We start from the raw sequence: 17,461 nt of genomic DNA, 5'->3' as shown, positions 1-17,461 counted from the left end.
CGGGCCCAGTGAGACCGGACCGGGTGTCACTGTGTGTGAAACACTGTCCGGGCCCAGTGGGACCGGACCGGGTGTCACTGTGTGTGAAACACTGCCCGGTCCCAGTGAGACCGGACCGGGTGTCACTGTGTGTGAAACACTGCCCGGACCCAGTGAGACCGGACCGGGTGTCACTGTGTGTGAAACACTGCCCGGACCCAGTGAGACCGGACCGGGTGTCACTGTGTGTGAAACACTGTCCGGACCCAGTGAGACCGGACCGGGTGTCACTGTGTGTGAAACACTGTCCGGACCCAGTGAGACCGGACCGGGTGTCACTGTGTGTGAAACACTGTCCGGACCCAGTGAGACCGGACCGGGTGTCACTGTGTGTGAAACACTGTCCGGACCCAGTGAGACCGGACCGGGTGTCACTGTGTGTGAAACACTGCCCGGGCCCAGTGAGACCGGACGGGGTGTCACTGTGTGTGAAACACTGCCCGGACCCAGTGAGACCGGACCGGGTGTCACTGTGTGTGAAACACTGTCAGGACCCAGTGAGACCGGACCGGGTGTCACTGTGTGTGAAACACTGCCCGGACCCAGTGAGACCGGACCGGGTGTCACTGTGTGTGAAACACTGCCCGGACCCAGTGAGACCGGACCGGGTGTCACTGTGTGTGAAACACTGTCCGGACCCAGTGAGACCGTACCGGGTGTCACTGTGTGTGAAACACTGCCCGGACCCAGTGAGACCGGACCGGGTGTCACTGTGTGTGAAACACTGCCCGGGCCCAGTGAGACCGGACCGGGTGTCACTGTGTGTGAAACACTGTCCGGGCCCAGTGGGACCGGACCGGGTGTCACTGTGTGTGAAACACTGCCCGGGCCCAGTGAGACCGGACCGGGTGTCACTGTGTGTGAAACACTGTCCGGACCCAGTGAGACCGGACCGGGTGTCACTGTGTGTGAAACACTGCCCGGGCCCAGTGAGACCGGACCGGGTGTCACTGTGTGTGAAACACTGTCCGGACCCAGTGAGACCGTACCGGGTGTCACTGTGTGTGAAACACTGCCCGGACCCAGTGAGACCGGACCGGGTGTCACTGTGTGTGAAACACTGCCCGGGCCCAGTGAGACCGGACCGGGTGTCACTGTGTGTGAAACACTGTCCGGGCCCAGTGGGACCGGACCGGGTGTCACTGTGTGTGAAACACTGCCCGGTCCCAGTGAGACCGGACCGGGTGTCACTGTGTGTGAAACACTGCCCGGACCCAGTGAGACCGGACCGGGTGTCACTGTGTGTGAAACACTGCCCGGACCCAGTGAGACCGGACCGGGTGTCACTGTGTGTGAAACACTGTCCGGACCCAGTGAGACCGGACCGGGTGTCACTGTGTGTGAAACACTGTCCGGACCCAGTGAGACCGGACCGGGTGTCACTGTGTGTGAAACACTGTCCGGACCCAGTGAGACCGGACCGGGTGTCACTGTGTGTGAAACACTGTCCGGACCCAGTGAGACCGGACCGGGTGTCACTGTGTGTGAAACACTGCCCGGGCCCAGTGAGACCGGACGGGGTGTCACTGTGTGTGAAACACTGCCCGGACCCAGTGAGACCGGACCGGGTGTCACTGTGTGTGAAACACTGGACCCAGTGAGACCGGACCGGGTGTCACTGTGTGTGAAACACTGCCCGGACCCAGTGAGACCGGACCGGGTGTCATTGTGTGTGAAACACTGTCCGGACCCAGTGAGACCGGACCGGGTGTCACTGTGTGTGAAACACTGCCCGGACCCAGTGAGACCGGACCGGGTGTCACTGTGTGTGAAACACTGTCCGGACCCAGTGAGAGCGGATCGGGTGTCACTGTGTGTGAAACACTGCCCGGTCCCAGTGAGACCGGACCGGGTGTCACTGTGTGTGAAACACTGCCCGGACCCAGTGAGACCGGACCGGGTGTCACTGTGTGTGAAACACTGCCCGGGCCCAGTGAGACCGGACCGGGTGTCACTGTGTGTGAAACACTGTCCGGACCCAGTGAGACCGGACCGGGTGTCACTGTGTGTGAAACACTGCCCGGACCCAGTGAGACCGGACCGGGTGTCACTGTGTGTGAAACACTGCCCGGACCCAGTGAGACCGGACCGGGTGTCACTGTGTGTGAAACACTGTCCTGGCCCAGTGAGACCGGACCGGGTGTCACTGTGTGTGAAACACTGTCCGGGCCCAGTGAGACCGGACCGGGTGTCACTGTGTGTGAAACACTGCCCAGACCCAGTGAGACCGGACCGGGTGTCACTGTGTGTGAAACACTGTCCGGGCCCAGTGAGACCGGACCGGGTGTCACTGTGTGTGAAACACTGCCCGGACCCAGTGAGACCGGACCGGGTGTCACTGTGTGTGAAACACTGCCCGGACCCAGTGAGACCGGACCGGGTGTCACTGTGTGTGAAACACTGTCCGGGCCCAGTGAGACCGGACCGGGTGTCACTGTGTGTGAAACACTGTCCGGGCCCAGTGAGACCGGACCGGGTGTCACTGTGTGTGAAACACTGTCCGGACCCAGTGAGACCGGACCGGGTGTCACTGTGTGTGAAACACTGCCCGGACCCAGTGAGACCGGACCGGGTGTCACTGTGTGTGAAACACTGTCCGGGCCCAGTGAGACCGGACCGGGTGTCACTGTGTGTGAAACACTGTCCGGGCCCAGTGAGACCGGACCGGGTGTCACTGTGTGTGAAACACTGCCCGGACCCAGTGAGACCGGACCGGGTGTCACTGTGTGTGAAACACTGCCCGGACCCAGTGAGACCGGACCGGGTGTCACTGTGTGTGAAACACTGCCCGGACCCAGTGAGACCGGACCGGGTGCCACTGTGTGTGAAACACTGCCCGGACCCATTGAGACCGGACCGGGTGCCACTGTGTGTGAAACACTGCCCGGGCCCAGTGAGACCGGACCGGGTGTCACTGTGTGTGAAACACTGCCCGGACCCAGTGAGACCGGACCGGGTGTCACTGTGTGTGAAACACTGCCCGGACCCAGTGAGACCGGACCGGGTGTCACTGTGTGTGAAACACTGCCCGGACCCAGTGAGACCGGACCGGGTGTCACTGTGTGTGAAACACTGCCCGGACCCAGTGAGACCGGACCGGGTGTCACTGTGTGTGAAACACTGCCCGGACCCAGTGAGACCGGACCGCGTGTCACTGTGTGTGAAACACTGCCCGGACCCAGTGAGACCGAACCGGGTGTCACTGTGTGTGAAACACTGCCCGGGCCCAGTGAGACCGGACCGGGTGTCACTGTGTGTGAAACACTGTCCGGGCCCAGTGAGACCGGACCGGGTGTCACTGTGTGTGAAACACTGCCCGGACCCAGTGAGACCGGACCGGGTGTCACTGTGTGTGAAACACTGCCCGGACCCAGTGAGACCGGACCGCGTGTCACTGTGTGTGAAACACTGCCCGGACCCAGTGAGACCGGACCGCGTGTCACTGTGTGTGAAACACTGCCCGGACCCAGTGAGACCGGACCGCGTGTCACTGTGTGTGAAACACTGCCCGGACCCAGTGAGACCGGACCGGGTGTCACTGTGTGTGAAACACTGCCCGGGCCCAGTGAGACCAGACCGGGTGTCACTGTGTGTGAAACACTGCCCGGACCCAGTGAGACCGGACCGGGTGTCACTGTGTGTGAAACACTGTCCGGGCCCAGTGAGACCGGACCGGGTGTCACTGTGTGTGAAACACTGTCCGGGCCCAGTGAGACCGGACCGGGTGTCACTGTGTGTGAAACACTGCCCGGGCCCAGTGAGACCGGACCGGGTGTCACTGTGTGTGAAACACTGCCCGGACCCAGTGAGACCGGACCGGGTGTCACTGTGTGTGAAACACTGCCCGGACCCAGTGAGACCGGACCGGGTGTCACTGTGTGTGAAACACTGCCCGGGCCCAGTGAGACCGGACCGGGTGTCACTGTGTGTGAAACACTGTCCGGACCCAGTGAGACCGGACCGGGTGTCACTGTGTGTGAAACACTGCCCGGACCCAGTGAGACCGGACCGTGTGTCACTGTGTGTGAAACACTGCCCGGACCCAGTGAGACCGGACCGGGTGTCACTGTGTGTGAAACACTGCCCGGACCCAGTGAGACCGGACCGGGTGTCACTGTGTGTGAAACACTGTCCGGGCCCAGTGAGACCGGACCGGGTGTCACTGTGTGTGAAACACTGTCCGGACCCAGTGAGACCGGACCGGGTGTCACTGTGTGTGAAACACTGCCCGGACCCAGTGAGACCGGACCGGGTGTCACTGTGTGTGAAACACTGCCCGGGCCCAGTGAGACCGGACCGGGTGTCACTGTGTGTGAAACACTGTCCGGGCCCAGTGAGACCGGACCGGGTGTCACTGTGTGTGAAACACTGCCCGGACCCAGTGAGACCGGACCGGGTGTCACTGTGTGTGAAACACTGTCCGGACCCAGTGAGACCGGACCGGGTGTCACTGTGTGTGAAACACTGCCCGGGCCCAGTGAGACCGGACCGGGTGTCACTGTGTGTGAAACACTGCCCGGACCCAGTGAGACCGGACCGGGTGTCACTGTGTGTGAAACACTGTCCGGACCCAGTGAGACCGGACCGGGTGTCACTGTGTGTGAAACACTGCCCGGGCCCAGTGAGACCGGACCGGGTGTCACTGTGTGTGAAACACTGCCCGGGCCCAGTGAGACCGGACCGGGTGTCACTGTGTGTGAAACACTGCCCGGACCCAGTGAGACCGGACCGGGTGTCACTGTGTGTGAAACACTGCCCGGACCCAGTGAGACCGGACCGGGTGTCACTGTGTGTGAAACACTGTCCGGACCCAGTGAGACCGGACCGGGTGTCACTGTGTGTGAAACACTGCCCGGACCCAGTGAGACCGGACCGGGTGTCACTGTGTGTGAAACACTGTCCGGACCCAGTGAGACCGGACCGGGTGTCACTGTGTGTGAAACACTGTCCGGACCCAGTGAGACCGGACCGGGTGTCACTGTGTGTGAAACACTGTCCGGGCCCAGTGAGACCGGACCGGGTGTCACTGTGTGTGAAACACTGTCCGGGCCCAGTGAGACCGGACCGGGTGTCACTGTGTGTGAAACACTGTCCGGGCCCAGTGAGACCGGACCGGGTGTCACTGTGTGTGAAACACTGCCCGGACCCAGTGAGACCGGACCAGGTGTCACTGTGTGTGAAACACTGCCCGGACCCAGTGAGACCGGACCGGGTGTCACTGTGTGTGAAACACTGCCCGGGCCCAGTGAGACCGGACCGGGTGTCACTGTGTGTGAAACACTGCCCGGACCCAGTGAGACCGGACCGGGTGTCACTGTGTGTGAAACACTGCCCGGACCCAGTGAGACCGGACCGGGTGTCACTGTGTGTGAAACACTGCCCGGACCCAGTGAGACCGGACCGCGTGTCACTGTGTGTGAAACACTGCCCGGACCCAGTGAGACCGGACCGGGTGTCACTGTGTGTGAAACACTGTCCGGGCCCAGTGAGACCGGACCGGGTGTCACTGTGTGTGAAACACTGTCCGGGCCCAGTGAGACCGGACCGGGTGTCACTGTGTGTGAAACACTGCCCGGACCCAGTGAGACCGGACCGGGTGTCACTGTGTGTGAAACACTGCCCGGACCCAGTGAGACCGGACCGCGTGTCACTGTGTGTGAAACACTGCCCGGACCCAGTGAGACCGGACCGCGTGTCACTGTGTGTGAAACACTGTCCGGGCCCAGTGAGACCGGACCGGGTGTCACTGTGTGTGAAACACTGTCCGGACCCAGTGAGACCGGACCGGGTGTCACTGTGTGTGAAACACTGCCCGGACCCAGTGAGACCGGACCGGGTGTCACTGTGTGTGAAACACTGTCCGGGCCCAGTGAGACCGGACCGGGTGTCACTGTGTGTGAAACACTGCCCGGACCCAGTGAGACCGGACCGGGTGTCACTGTGTGTGAAACACTGTCCGGACCCAGTGAGACCGGACCGGGTGTCACTGTGTGTGAAACACTGCCCGGGCCCAGTGAGACCGGACCGGGTGTCACTGTGTGTGAAACACTGCCCGGGCCCAGTGAGACCGGACCGGGTGTCACTGTGTGTGAAACACTGCCCGGACCCAGTGAGACCGGACCGGGTGTCACTGTGTGTGAAACACTGTCCGGACCCAGTGAGACCGGACCGGGTGTCACTGTGTGTGAAACACTGCCCGGGCCCAGTGAGACCGGACCGGGTGTCACTGTGTGTGAAACACTGCCCGGGCCCAGTGAGACCGGACCGGGTGTCACTGTGTGTGAAACACTGCCCGGACCCAGTGAGACCGGACCGGGTGTCACTGTGTGTGAAACACTGCCCGGACCCAGTGAGACCGGACCGGGTGTCACTGTGTGTGAAACACTGTCCGGACCCAGTGAGACCGGACCGGGTGTCACTGTGTGTGAAACACTGCCCGGACCCAGTGAGACCGGACCGGGTGTCACTGTGTGTGAAACACTGTCCGGACCCAGTGAGACCGGACCGGGTGTCACTGTGTGTGAAACACTGCCCGGACCCAGTGAGACCGGACCGGGTGTCACTGTGTGTGAAACACTGTCCGGGCCCAGTGAGACCGGACCGGGTGTCACTGTGTGTGAAACAATGTCCGGGCCCAGTGAGACCGGACCGGGTGTCACTGTGTGTGAAACACTGTCCGGACCCAGTGAGACCGGACCGGGTGTCACTGTGTGTGAAACACTGCCCGGACCCAGTGAGACCGGACCGGGTGTCACTGTGTGTGAAACACTGTCCGGGCCCAGTGAGACCGGACCGGGTGTCACTGTGTGTGAAACACTGTCCGGACCCAGTGAGACCGGACCGGGTGTCACTGTGTGTGAAACACTGCCCGGACCCCGTGAGACCGGACCGGGTGTCACTGTGTGTGAAACACTGCCCGGGCCCAGTGAGACCGGACCGGGTGTCACTGTGTGTGAAACACTGCCCGGACCCAGTGAGACCGGACCGGGTGTCACTGTGTGTGAAACACTGTCCGGACCCAGTGAGACCGGACCGGGTGTCACTGTGTGTGAAACACTGCCCGGACCCAGTGAGACCGGACCGGGTGTCACTGTGTGTGAAACACTGTCCGGACCCAGTGAGACCGGACCGGGTGTCACTGTGTGTGAAACACTGTCCGGACCCAGTGAGACCGGACCGGGTGTCACTGTGTGTGAAACACTGTCCGGACCCAGTGAGACCGGACCGGGTGTCACTGTGTGTGAAACACTGTCCGGGCCCAGTGAGACCGGACCGGGTGTCACTGTGTGTGAAACACTGTCCGGGCCCAGTGAGACCGGACCGGGTGTCACTGTGTGTGAAACACTGTCCGGGCCCAGTGAGACCGGACCGGGTGTCACTGTGTGTGAAACACTGCCCGGACCCAGTGAGACCGGACCGGGTGTCACTGTGTGTGAAACACTGCCCGGGCCCAGTGAGACCGGACCGGGTGTCACTGTGTGTGAAACACTGTCCGGGCCCAGTGAGACCGGACCGGGTGTCACTGTGTGTGAAACACTGTCCGGGCCCAGTGAGACCGGACCGGGTGTCACTGTGTGTGAAACACTGCCCGGACCCAGTGAGACCGGACCGGGTGTCACTGTGTGTGAAACACTGTCCGGACCCAGTGAGACCGGACCGGGTGTCACTGTGTGTGAAACACTGCCCGGGCCCAGTGAGACCGGACCGGGTGTCACTGTGTGTGAAACACTGCCCGGGCCCAGTGAGACCGGACCGGGTGTCACTGTGTGTGAAACACTGCCCGGGCCCAGTGAGACCGGACCGGGTGTCACTGTGTGTGAAACACTGCCCGGACCCAGTGAGACCGGACCGGGTGTCACTGTGTGTGAAACACTGCCCGGACCCAGTGAGACCGGACCGGGTGTCACTGTGTGTGAAACACTGCCCGGACCCAGTGAGACCGGACCGGGTGTCACTGTGTGTGAAACACTGCCCGGCCCCAGTGAGACCGGACCGGGTGTCACTGTGTGTGAAACACTGCCCGGCCCCAGTGAGACCGGACCGGGTGTCACTGTGTGTGAAACACTGCCCGGACCCAGTGAGACCGGACCGGGTGTCACTGTGTGTGAAACACTGCCCGGACCCAGTGAGACCGGACCGGGTGTCACTGTGTGTGAAACACTGTCCGGACCCAGTGAGACCGGACCGGGTGTCACTGTGTGTGAAACACTGTCCGGACCCAGTGAGACCGGACCGGGTGTCACTGTGTGTGAAACACTGTCCGGACCCAGTGAGACCGGACCGGGTGTCACTGTGTGTGAAACACTGTCCGGGCCCAGTGAGACCGGACCGGGTGTCACTGTGTGTGAAACACTGTCCGGGCCCAGTGAGACCGGACCGGGTGTCACTGTGTGTGAAACACTGCCCGGACCCAGTGAGACCGGACCGGGTGTCACTGTGTGTGAAACACTGCCCGGACCCAGTGAGACCGGACCGGGTGTCACTGTGTGTGAAACACTGCCCGGGCCCAGTGAGACCGGACCGGGTGTCACTGTGTGTGAAACACTGCCCGGGCCCAGTGAGACCGGACCGGGTGTCACTGTGTGTGAAACACTGTCCGGGCCCAGTGAGACCGGACCGGGTGTCACTGTGTGTGAAACACTGCCCGGGCCCAGTGAGACCGGACCGGGTGTCACTGTGTGTGAAACACTGTCCGGACCCAGTGAGACCGGACCGGGTGTCACTGTGTGTGAAACACTGCCCGGACCCAGTGAGACCGGACCGGGTGTCACTGTGTGTGAAACACTGTCCGGACCCAGTGAGACCGGAACGGGTGTCACTGTGTGTGAAACACTGTCCGGACCCAGTGAGACCGGACCGGGTGTCACTGTGTGTGAAACACTGTCCGGGCCCAGTGAGACCGGACCGGGTGTCACTGTGTGTGAAACACTGCCCGGACCCAGTGAGACCGGACCGGGTGTCACTGTGTGTGAAACACTGTCCGGGCCCAGTGAGACCGGACCGGGTGTCACTGTGTGTGAAACACTGTCCGGACCCAGTGAGACCGGACCGGGTGTCACTGTGTGTGAAACACTGCCCGGACCCAGTGAGACCGGACCGGGTGTCACTGTGTGTGAAACACTGTCCGGACCCAGTGAGACCGGACCGGGTGTCACTGTGTGTGAAACACTGTCCGGGCCCAGTGAGACCGGACCGGGTGTCACTGTGTGTGTGAAACACTGTCCGGACCCAGTGAGACCGGACCGGGTGTCACTGTGTGTGAAACACTGTCCGGGCCCAGTGAGACCGGACCGGGTGTCACTGTGTGTGAAACACTGCCCGGACCCAGTGAGACCGGACCGGGTGTCACTGTGTGTGAAACACTGTCCGGGCCCAGTGAGACCGGACCGGGTGTCACTGTGTGTGAAACACTGCCCGGACCCAGTGAGACCGGACCGGGTGTCACTGTGTGTGAAACACTGTCCGGACCCAGTGAGACCGGACCGGGTGTCACTGTGTGTGAAACACTGCCCGGGCCCAGTGAGACCGGACCGGGTGTCACTGTGTGTGAAACACTGCCCGGGCCCAGTGAGACCGGACCGGGTGTCACTGTGTGTGAAACACTGTCCGGGCCCAGTGAGACCGGACCGGGTGTCACTGTGTGTGAAACACTGTCCGGACCCAGTGAGACCGGACCGGGTGTCACTGTGTGTGAAACACTGTCCGGGCCCAGTGAGACCGGACCGGGTGTCACTGTGTGTGAAACACTGTCCGGACCCAGTGAGACCGGACCGGGTGTCACTGTGTGTGAAACACTGCCCGGGCCCAGTGAGACCGGACCGGGTGTCACTGTGTGTGAAACACTGCCCGGACCCAGTGAGACCGGACCGGGTGTCACTGTGTGTGAAACACTGCCCGGGCCCAGTGAGACCGGACCGGGTGTCACTGTGTGTGAAACACTGTCCGGACCCAGTGAGACCGGACCGGGTGTCACTGTGTGTGAAACACTGCCCGGGCCCAGTGAGACCGGACCGGGTGTCACTGTGTGTGAAACACTGTCCGGACCCAGTGAGACCGGACCGGGTGTCACTGTGTGTGAAACACTGCCCGGACCCAGTGAGACCGGACCGGGTGTCACTGTGTGTGAAACACTGCCCGGGCCCAGTGAGACCGGACCGGGTGTCACTGTGTGTGAAACACTGCCCGGACCCAGTGAGACCGGACCGGGTGTCACTGTGTGTGAAACACTGTCCGGGCCCAGTGAGACCGGACCGGGTGTCACTGTGTGTGAAACACTGTCCGGACCCAGTGAGACCGGACCGGGTGTCACTGTGTGTGAAACACTGTCCGGGCCCAGTGAGACCGGACCGGGTGTCACTGTGTGTGAAACACTGTCCGGACCCAGTGAGACCGGACCGGGTGTCACTGTGTGTGAAACACTGCCCGGACCCAGTGAGACCGGACCGGGTGTCACTGTGTGTGAAACACTGCCCGGGCCCAGTGAGACCGGACCGGGTGTCACTGTGTGTGAAACACTGTCCGGGCCCAGTGAGACCGGACCGGGTGTCACTGTGTGTGAAACACTGCCCGGGCCCAGTGAGACCGGACCGGGTGTCACTGTGTGTGAAACACTGTCCGGGCCCAGTGAGACCGGACCGGGTGTCACTGTGTGTGAAACACTGCCCGGACCCAGTGAGACCGGACCGGGTGTCACTGTGTGTGAAACACTGTCCGGACCCAGTGAGACCGGACCGGGTGTCACTGTGTGTGAAACACTGCCCGGGCCCAGTGAGACCGGACCGGGTGTCACTGTGTGTGAAACACTGCCCGGGCCCAGTGAGACCGGACCGGGTGTCACTGTGTGTGAAACACTGTCCGGGCCCAGTGAGACCGGACCGGGTGTCACTGTGTGTGAAACACTGTCCGGACCCAGTGAGACCGGACCGGGTGTCACTGTGTGTGAAACACTGTCCGGACCCAGTGAGACCGGACCGGGTGTCACTGTGTGTGAAACACTGCCCGGACCCAGTGAGACCGGACCGGGTGTCACTGTGTGTGAAACACTGCCCGGGCCCAGTGAGACCGGACCGGGTGTCACTGTGTGTGAAACACTGTCCGGACCCAGTGAGACCGGACCGGGTGTCACTGTGTGTGAAACACTGCCCGGGCCCAGTGAGACCGGACCGGGTGTCACTGTGTGTGAAACACTGTCCGGACCCAGTGAGACCGGACCGGGTGTCACTGTGTGTGAAACACTGCCCGGACCCAGTGAGACCGGACCGGGTGTCACTGTGTGTGAAACACTGCCCGGTCCCAGTGAGACCGGACCGGGTGTCACTGTGTGTGAAACACTGTCCGGACCCAGTGAGACCGGACCGGGTGTCACTGTGTGTGAAACACTGTCCGGACCCAGTGAGACCGGACCGGGTGTCACTGTGTGTGAAACACTGTCCGGGCCCAGTGAGACCGGACTGGGTGTCACTGTGTGAGATTCACACACCTCAGGATGTCCCAAAGCACTTTAAAAGTGTCAGCTCTCTCGCCCCTGAGAGGTAGAGAGGCGGAGCAGTTTAGGGAGGGAATTTCAGAGCTTGGTGCCCAGGCAGCTGAAGGCACGGCCGCCAATGGTGGGGTGATGAAAATCGGGGATGCGCAAGAGGCCAGGATTGGAGGAGTGCAGAGATCTCGGAGGGTTGTAGGACTGGAGGAGGTTACAGAGATAGGGAGGGGGCGAGGCCACGGAGGGATTTGAACACGAGGATAAGAATTTAAAAATCGAGGCATTGCTGGACTGGGAGCCAATGTAGGTCAGCGAGCACAGGGGTGATGGGTGAACGGGCGAGTTAGGATACGGGAGGCAGAGTTTTGGATGAGCTGAAGTTTACGGAGGGTGGAAGGTGGGAGGCCGGGCAGGAGAGTATTGGAATAGTCGAGCCTGGAGGTGAGAAAGGCATGGATGGTGCAGTGGAACAGTAAACAAGAAACCTGGTCCAGAAATGTGAGAATCAGAGAGAGCTCGAGCGAGTGGTGGAGAGAGACAGTCGCTCAGTCTCTCTCTTCACTCCCGCTGTGGTTTCACACTGAACTCCCACCACTGATTGCCCCTCGAGTTTCCTCACCGTTTACACACTGTCATTCCATAGAATGGTGAGTTGTAGCACTGGGACAAGGGGCTGTTAATTATGTACCGAGGACACGGCAATTCAGGAGCACTTAACATCTGGACAGTGTGATTATTCATTCATACTTTTGACAGCTTTAGGATTCTGTTACTAATGGACACTCGTTTCATTCTAAATACAGACATTAAAATAATCTCTTCCAATATCCAACTTTAGTCAGTGCCTTTAGAAAGATGCTGTGAGAATTGTGGATTCATTAATAAGAACATAAGAAATAGGAGCAGGAGTAGGCCATTCGGCCCCTCAAGCCTGCTCCGCCATTGAACAAGATCATGGCTGATCTTCGATCTCAATGCCATTTTCCTGCACCATCCCCATATCCCTTGATGCCTTTTAATATCTAGAAATCTATCGATCTCTGTTTTGAATGTACTCAATGATTGAAGCCTCTTTGCATCCTCCTCACAACTCACATTCCCACCTAGTTTTGTGTCATCAGCAAACTTGGAAATATTACATTTGGTCCCCGCATCCGAATCATTGATATAGATTGTGAATAGCTGGGGCCCAAGCACTGATCCCTGTGGTACCCCACTGGTCACAGTCTGCCAACCTGAAAAAGACCCGTTTATTCCTACTCTCTGTTTTCTGTCTGTTAACCAATTCTCAATCAATGCCAGTATATTGCCCCCAATTCCATGTGCTCTAACTTTGTTCACCAACCTCCGGTGTGGGACCTTATCGAAAGCCTTCTGAAAATCCAAATACACCACATCCACTGGTTCCCCTTTATCTATTCTACTAGTTACTAGGTCTGTAATTCCCTGTTTTCTCTCTCCCTCCTTTCTTAAATAGTGGGGTTACATTTGCCACCCTCCAATCTGCAGGAACCATTCCAGAATCTATAGAATTTTGGAAGATGACAACCAATGCATCCACTATCTCTGTCGCCACCTCTTTCAAAACCCTGGGATGGAGATCATCAGGTCCTTGGGATTTATCGACTTTCAGTCCCATTAATTTCTCTAATACTATTTTTTTACGAATACTAATTTCTTTCAGTTCCTCATTCTCACCAGACCCTTGGATCTCTAGTATTTCTGGGAGGTTTTTTGTGTCTTCTTCCATGAAGAGACACAAAGTATTTGTTTAATTTCTCTGCCATTTCCTTTTTCCCCGTTATAAATTCTCCCCTCTCTGTGTGTAAGGGACCCACATTTGCCTTCACCAGTCTTTTCCTTTCTACATTCCTATAGAAGCTTTTACAGTCCGTTTGTATGTTTCTCGCTAGTTTACTCTCATATTCTATTTTCCCTCTTTATCAATTTCTTGGTCCTCCTTTGCTGAATTCTAAAATGCTCCCAATCCTCAGGCTTACTGCTTTTTCTGGCGTCTTTCTCTGCCTCTTTCTTTGATTTAATACTATCTTTAATTTCTCTTGTTAATCTCTATTATCCAGCTTTAGTCAGTGCCTTTAGAAAGATGCTGTGAGAATTGTAGATTCATTAATCTCGATTCTCTCTGTATACGGCCCCCTCTCCATCTTTCTCACACATTAATTTTATTGATTGCTGCAACAGCCACTTTCTGAAGATTGCGGTCTAACAGGCGAGCTGTGTGATCATTTGGAAAAGGATGTTGGTCTGATTCTGTGTTGCCGATGTTGGGGAGAGTATCAGTGTGTCCCATCCACAGGATGCACTGCAGCAACTCGCCAAGGCTTCTTCGACAGCACCTCCCAAACCCACCACCTCCACCACCGAGAAGGACAAGGGCAGCAGGTGCATGGGAACACCGTCACCTCCAAGTTCCCCTCCGAGTCACACACCATCCCGTCTTATAATCAGAGAATCGTAGAACCTTACAGCACTGAAGGAGGCCATTCGGCCCATCGTGCCTGTGCCGGCTCTTTGAAAGAGCTATCCAATTAATCCCACTCCCCCGCTCTTTCCCCATAGCCCTGCAAATTTTTCCTTTTCAAGTATTTATCCAATTCCCTTTTGAAAGTTATTATTGAATCTGCTTCCACCGCCCTTTCAGGCAGCGCATTCCAGATCATGACAACTCGCTGCGAAAAAAATTCTCCACATCTCTCCTCTGGTTTTTTGGCCAATTACCTTAAATCTGTGTCCTCTGGTTACCGACCCTCCTGCCACTGGAAACAGTTTCTCCTTATTTACTCTGTCAAAACCCTTCATAATTTTGAACACCTCTATTAAATCTCCCCTCAACCTTCTCGACTCTGAGGAGAACAACCCCAGCTTCTCCAGTCTCTCCACATAACTGAAGTCCCTCATCCCTGTTACCATTCTGGTAAATCTCCTCTGCACCCTCTCCGAGGCCTCGTCTGTCCTTCACCCGACTGTCGGAATCATCAGAGAATCTGGGAACATTGTGATGGGAGAATACGACCCACATAAAAGCTGATGTGTGACCTCTGATTGTCTGCGGGCCGTCGACTCATTCCCGAAACGCACCTTGTGTGAAATATGTGGAGCTGCCGCTGTCTCTGTCGCTGCTTCACTGCGGAAGGACCCTGACCTGAAGTGAGCCCGAGGGAGCCCTGCCATCTCCGACTGCTTCCTCGCAAACCAGCCGCAGATAAAGCATCATTAGGACCACAGGCTGGGCTGTGGTCTGACACCCAGAGCCCAGGATTATGGCCTGATCGGAAATAAGGGATTGTTTTAACAACGGACTGTAAAAAGACAACTGCCCCTCGATCATTCCGCCCGGAAAACTTTCCTCCTTTCTCTCTCCTTTTGGGCAATAAATGCCGGCCTCGCCAGCGACGCCCACATCCCGAGAATTAATAAACACAAATGATTCTTTCAGAACAACATTCCTGAGAAATTGGCTGATGATAAATTCTGTGATCCAGATATTCCTAATTCTGATACAACAAACTGCACAGTGACGGGGAATCACTCCAAGTGACGGGGAATCACTCCAAGTGACGGGGAATCACTCCCGGTGACGGGGGATCGGGGGATCACTCCCGGTGACGGGGAATCACCCCCGGTGACGGGGAATCACCCCCGGTGACGGGGATTCACTCCCAGTGACAGGGAATCACACCCAGTGACGAGGGATCACCCCCGGTGACGGGGAATCACCCCCGGTGACGGGGAATCTCCCCCAGTGACGGGGAATCACTCCCAGTGACGGGGAATCTCCCCCAGTGACGGGGAATCTCCCCCAGTGACGGGGAATCTCCCCCAGTGACGGGGAATCTCCCCCAGTGACGGGGAATCTCCCCCAGTGACGGGGAATCTCCCCCAGTGACGGGGAATCTCCCCCAGTGACGGGGAATCTCCCCCAGTGACGGGGAATCTCCCCCAGTGACGGGGAATCTCCCCCAGTGACGGGGAATCTCCCCCAGTGACGGGGAATCTCCCCCAGTGACGGGGAATCTCCCCCAGTGACGGGGAATCTCCCCCAGTGACGGGGAATCTCCCCCAGTGACGGGGAATCTCCCCCAGTGACGGGGAATCTCCCCCAGTGACGGGGAATCACCCCCAGTGACGGGGAATCACTCCCATTGACGGGGAATCTCCCCCGGTGGACAGGGAATCACCCCCGGCGACGGGGAATCTCCCCCAGTGACGGGGAATCTCCCCCAGTGACGGGGAATCACTCCCAGTGACGGGGAATCACTCCCAGTGACGGGGAATCTCCCCTAGTGACGGGGAATCACTCCCAGCGACGGGGAATCACCCCCAGCGACGGGGAATCTCCCCCAGTGACGGGGAATCACTCCCAGCGACGGGGAATCACCCCCAGCGACGGGGAATCACTCCCAGCGACGGGGAATCACTCCCAGCGACGGGGAATCACTCCCAGCGACGAGGAATCTCCCCCAGTGACGGGGAATCTCCCCCAGTGACGGGGAATCTCCCCCAGTGACGGGGAATCACCCCCAGTGACGGGGAATCACCCCCAGTGACGGAGAATCACCCCCAGTGACGGGGAATCGCCCCCGGTGAGGATAAGGTGGGATCTTACAGTTGTGTTTCCAATTCCTGTGTAGTTTTACAATTCAGGTCTCTAAATATTTTAGAGGTGTGAAGCTATTTTTAGTTAGACAGAGCGAGAATCATTCCTCGACACTACAGCGATATAATTAACCAGCTGTCTAACCGTCCAGCACAAAGTGCAGTGAGATGGAGCGCGTACAGTTTAATCAAAACTTATCCCTGAGAAAATCAGAGTGGATCGATATTCCTGGATTCCAAGACAGTGTCGAGAGAGCTTTACTCTGTATCTAACCCGTGCTGTACCTGCCCTGGGAGTGTTTGATGGGACAGTGTAGAGGGAGCTTTACTCTGTATCTAACCCGTGCTGTACCTGCCCTGGGAGTGTTTGATGGGACAGTGTAGAGGGAGCTTTACTCTGTATCTAACCCTGTACCTGCCCTGGGAGTGTTTGATGGGACAGTGTAGAGGGAGCTTTACTCTGTATCTAACCCATGCTGTACCTGCCCTGGGAGTGTTTGATGGGACAGTGTAGATGGGGCCTAACTCTGTATCTAACCCGTGTTGCTCTGTGCCCATTTCCAGGAGAACCCCTACATGTGCAACAACGAGTGTGATGCTCGCACGCCCGAGCTCGCACACCCCCCCGAGCTGATGCTGGATCACGAGGGCCGGATCCCAAACACCTTTTGGCAAAGCGTCTCCTGGAGGAGTTTCCCCGAGCCCCTCCTGGTCAATATCACCCTGTCCTGGGGCAAGACCATCGAGCTGACCGAGGATATCGTCATCACCTTCGAGTCGGGCCGGCCGGAGCAGATGGTCCTGGAGAAATCTCTGGACTACGGCCGGACGTGGCAGCCCTACCAGTTCTACGCTGCCGACTGCCTCAACTCCTTCGGGATGGAGCGGGGAACGGTCCGGGATCTGAGCCCAGCCTCGGTGCTGGACATCATCTGCACGGAGGAGGACTCCAGGGGCTACGTGTGGAAGGTGGACAAGACGGTCCGCTTCGAGATCAGGGAGCGGTTCGCCCTGTTCGGGGGGCCCCTTCTCCGCAACATGGCCTCGCTCTACGGCCAGCTGGACACCACCAAGGACCTGAGGGACTTCTTCACCCTGACCGACCTGCGGGTCAGGCTGCTCCGGCCAGCCACCGGGGCCACCAGCGTCGACCAGCTCAACCTCTCCAAATACTTCTACGCCATCTCCAACGTGGAGATTCACGGACGGTGAGAGCTCCTCGTCACCTCTGCTCAGGGTCACTGATCCCACACTTCACATCCAGGGGGCGCTGTATCAGGGCAAACATCTGGGGGACGGTCCATCAGGGCAAACATCTGGGGGACG

At 58.7% G+C, this 17,461-nt stretch overlaps 1 protein-coding gene and 1 pseudogene across 3 annotated transcripts in view; one reads left to right on the top strand and one right to left on the bottom strand.

Annotated features, from left to right (window-relative positions):
* LOC137309794 (E3 ubiquitin/ISG15 ligase TRIM25-like) overlaps nt 1-17,461 on the bottom strand; it is a 173,333-nt pseudogene that overhangs the window by 42,803 nt on the left and 113,069 nt on the right.
* LOC137309793 (netrin-G1-like) overlaps nt 1-17,461 on the top strand; it is a 41,382-nt gene that overhangs the window by 5,997 nt on the left and 17,924 nt on the right. For all 3 annotated transcript variants that reach the window (XM_067977825.1, XM_067977826.1, XM_067977824.1), the window contains exon 2: nt 16,700-17,343. In XM_067977825.1, the coding sequence (XP_067833926.1) occupies nt 16,700-17,343 (644 nt within the window). The remainder of the gene's footprint in view (nt 1-16,699; nt 17,344-17,461) is intronic.

Source organism: Heptranchias perlo, unplaced genomic scaffold, assembly GCF_035084215.1.
Source record: "Heptranchias perlo isolate sHepPer1 unplaced genomic scaffold, sHepPer1.hap1 HAP1_SCAFFOLD_180, whole genome shotgun sequence".
NCBI classification, from domain to species: Eukaryota; Metazoa; Chordata; class Chondrichthyes; order Hexanchiformes; family Hexanchidae; genus Heptranchias; species Heptranchias perlo.
Note: the sequence above shows the minus strand (reverse complement) of the source record. Positions and strands in the feature narration are given on the sequence as shown.